At 33.3% G+C, this 1,783-nt stretch overlaps 1 protein-coding gene across 1 annotated transcript; it reads right to left on the minus strand.

The window, feature by feature from the left end:
- Window positions 1–405: 405 nt before the first annotated feature.
- LOC131941133 (large ribosomal subunit protein uL29-like) lies at window positions 406–842 on the minus strand. The gene has a single exon (XM_059300145.1). The coding sequence runs from the start codon at window positions 799–801 to the stop codon at window positions 448–450; it is 354 nt and encodes a 117-aa protein (XP_059156128.1). The 5' UTR covers window positions 802–842; the 3' UTR covers window positions 406–447.
- Between the last annotated feature and the right edge of the window lie 941 nt (window positions 843–1,783).

The following is a 1,783-nucleotide window of genomic DNA, read 5'->3' on the forward strand; positions in this document are numbered from 1 at the left end:
TCTCTATTTTTTATTTTATTTTATTTTATTTTATTTTATTTTATTTTATTTTATTTTATTTTATTTTATTTTATTTTATTTTATTTTATTTTATTTTATTTTATTTTATTTTATTTTATTTTATTTTATTTTATTTTATTTTATTTTATTTTATTTTATTTTATTTTATTTTATTTTATTTTATTTTAAATTTATGTATTTGTTTATTACTGAACTATTTGAATACATCTTAAGCACTAGTTATATTGAACGCAGTATGATATTCTTCTCAGTTTTGTGTTTGTATACGCTGGTCAAACCTCATTGACTGGCGAAGAACTATGACAACAAAACAATCGTTGACCGGCTTTTAAGACAAATCTTCAAACGAAGCTTAATTTTTTTTTTTTTTTTTTTTTTTTTTTTTTTAAAATTTCAAATCATACAACTTTAATTCTTTACAGCATACTATCTAATTGGATAAAGACGCTGTTTTCGTAATTCCTTTTTACTCTTGCAGGTGAGTTCATATGGTGTGAGTGCACGTCTCATTGCCCTGGTCTTCTTTTGTCTCAAGTCCTTGGGTTTGTGAGCCTTCATACGGTAGAATTTACCTAGGTTAACCTTCTGTGTCTGGTTGATGACAGTGAGGACACGAGCAACTGATTTGCGCACAGTGTAGATCTTAGCTGATTTAGCTGCAGCCCCACCAGTTACTTTGGCAACACGAAGGGTCTGCAGTTCATTTTTTAGCTCATCGAGCTGTTTCAGAAGTTCTTCCTTCTTTTTGCCACGGAGTTCCTTAGCCTTGACTTTGGCCATCGTAGATGAGTTGAAGCTGAAAAGGATTGGACGTGGGAATAGACGTGACGAAGCTCTATTTTTTGACGTAATGTTTTCAATTTTTAAACTAAATCTCTTTTCATTACATCGGAGTTTGTAAAGATTCGTAGTAGTGGGTACGTTTAAAGTAGCATAAAATTATTTTTTACTATATTTTAAATGATAAAATTGGGTGGGTTTTTTTCTTTTTACTTTATTTTTTGCTAATATTAATAGATTAACAGTGTTATATATTGTACTGATTAACAACTATTTTTTTTAAAGAAAAAGAGAAAAAAACGTACAATTAAACAATGTTTTTTATTATTTCCCTTTTTTGAAGGGGAATCAAATCAGTTAATAACTTAAAAAGACGTTTTGAAAAGTAGCTTTAAACTGTATTTTAGCAGTTCCTTCGCATTTTAAAAATAAATTTAAAAAATAGATTCTAATCGATATTGAACACTGTCCTATTTTTTTTTTAAATCCAGATAAGAGGTGATGATGCTGCTGCCGGCTTTTTAAGAGTAACGTAACGCTCCCTCTTCAAACCTGACGGTCTACTGACCCGGATTCGAACTTACGAGTTAGCAGTCCAGCTCTCTACCGCTAGACCACTCCGTCCCACTTTTTAAGTTTGATTTTTAGATTTTTTTGACAATGTGCTTTAGAGCAGGGGTTCCCAACCTTTTTTTTTTTACTCTAGAGCACATTCTAAAATATCGGTAGGATGGCGGGCACCACCTATTTTAAATCGACAAACTCCTTCTAGAGGCGTAGCGACCCTTCCCGTCACCCGGGAACAAAACTTTCGATTTGCACCCCCCCCCCCCCTCAAACTTTCGATTTGCACCCCTCACCCTCAAACTTTCGATTTGCACCCACCCCTCAAACTTTCGATTTGCACCCACCCCTCAAACTTTCGATTTGCACCCCCCCCCCCCCCACCTCAAACTTTCGATTTCCATCCCCTTCAACCTTT

The sequence above is a fragment of the Physella acuta genome, unplaced genomic scaffold (genome assembly GCF_028476545.2).
Source record: "Physella acuta isolate Inbredline_101_S28 unplaced genomic scaffold, ASM2847654v3 ptg000349l, whole genome shotgun sequence".
Lineage (NCBI taxonomy): Eukaryota > Metazoa > Mollusca > Gastropoda > Physidae > Physella > Physella acuta.

What these genes read in the sequence shown, in the direction of transcription:
- LOC131941133 (XM_059300145.1), bottom strand. Translation starts at nt 801, where the DNA reads ATGGCCAAAGTCAAGGCTAAGGAACTCCGTGGCAAAAAGAAGGAAGAA.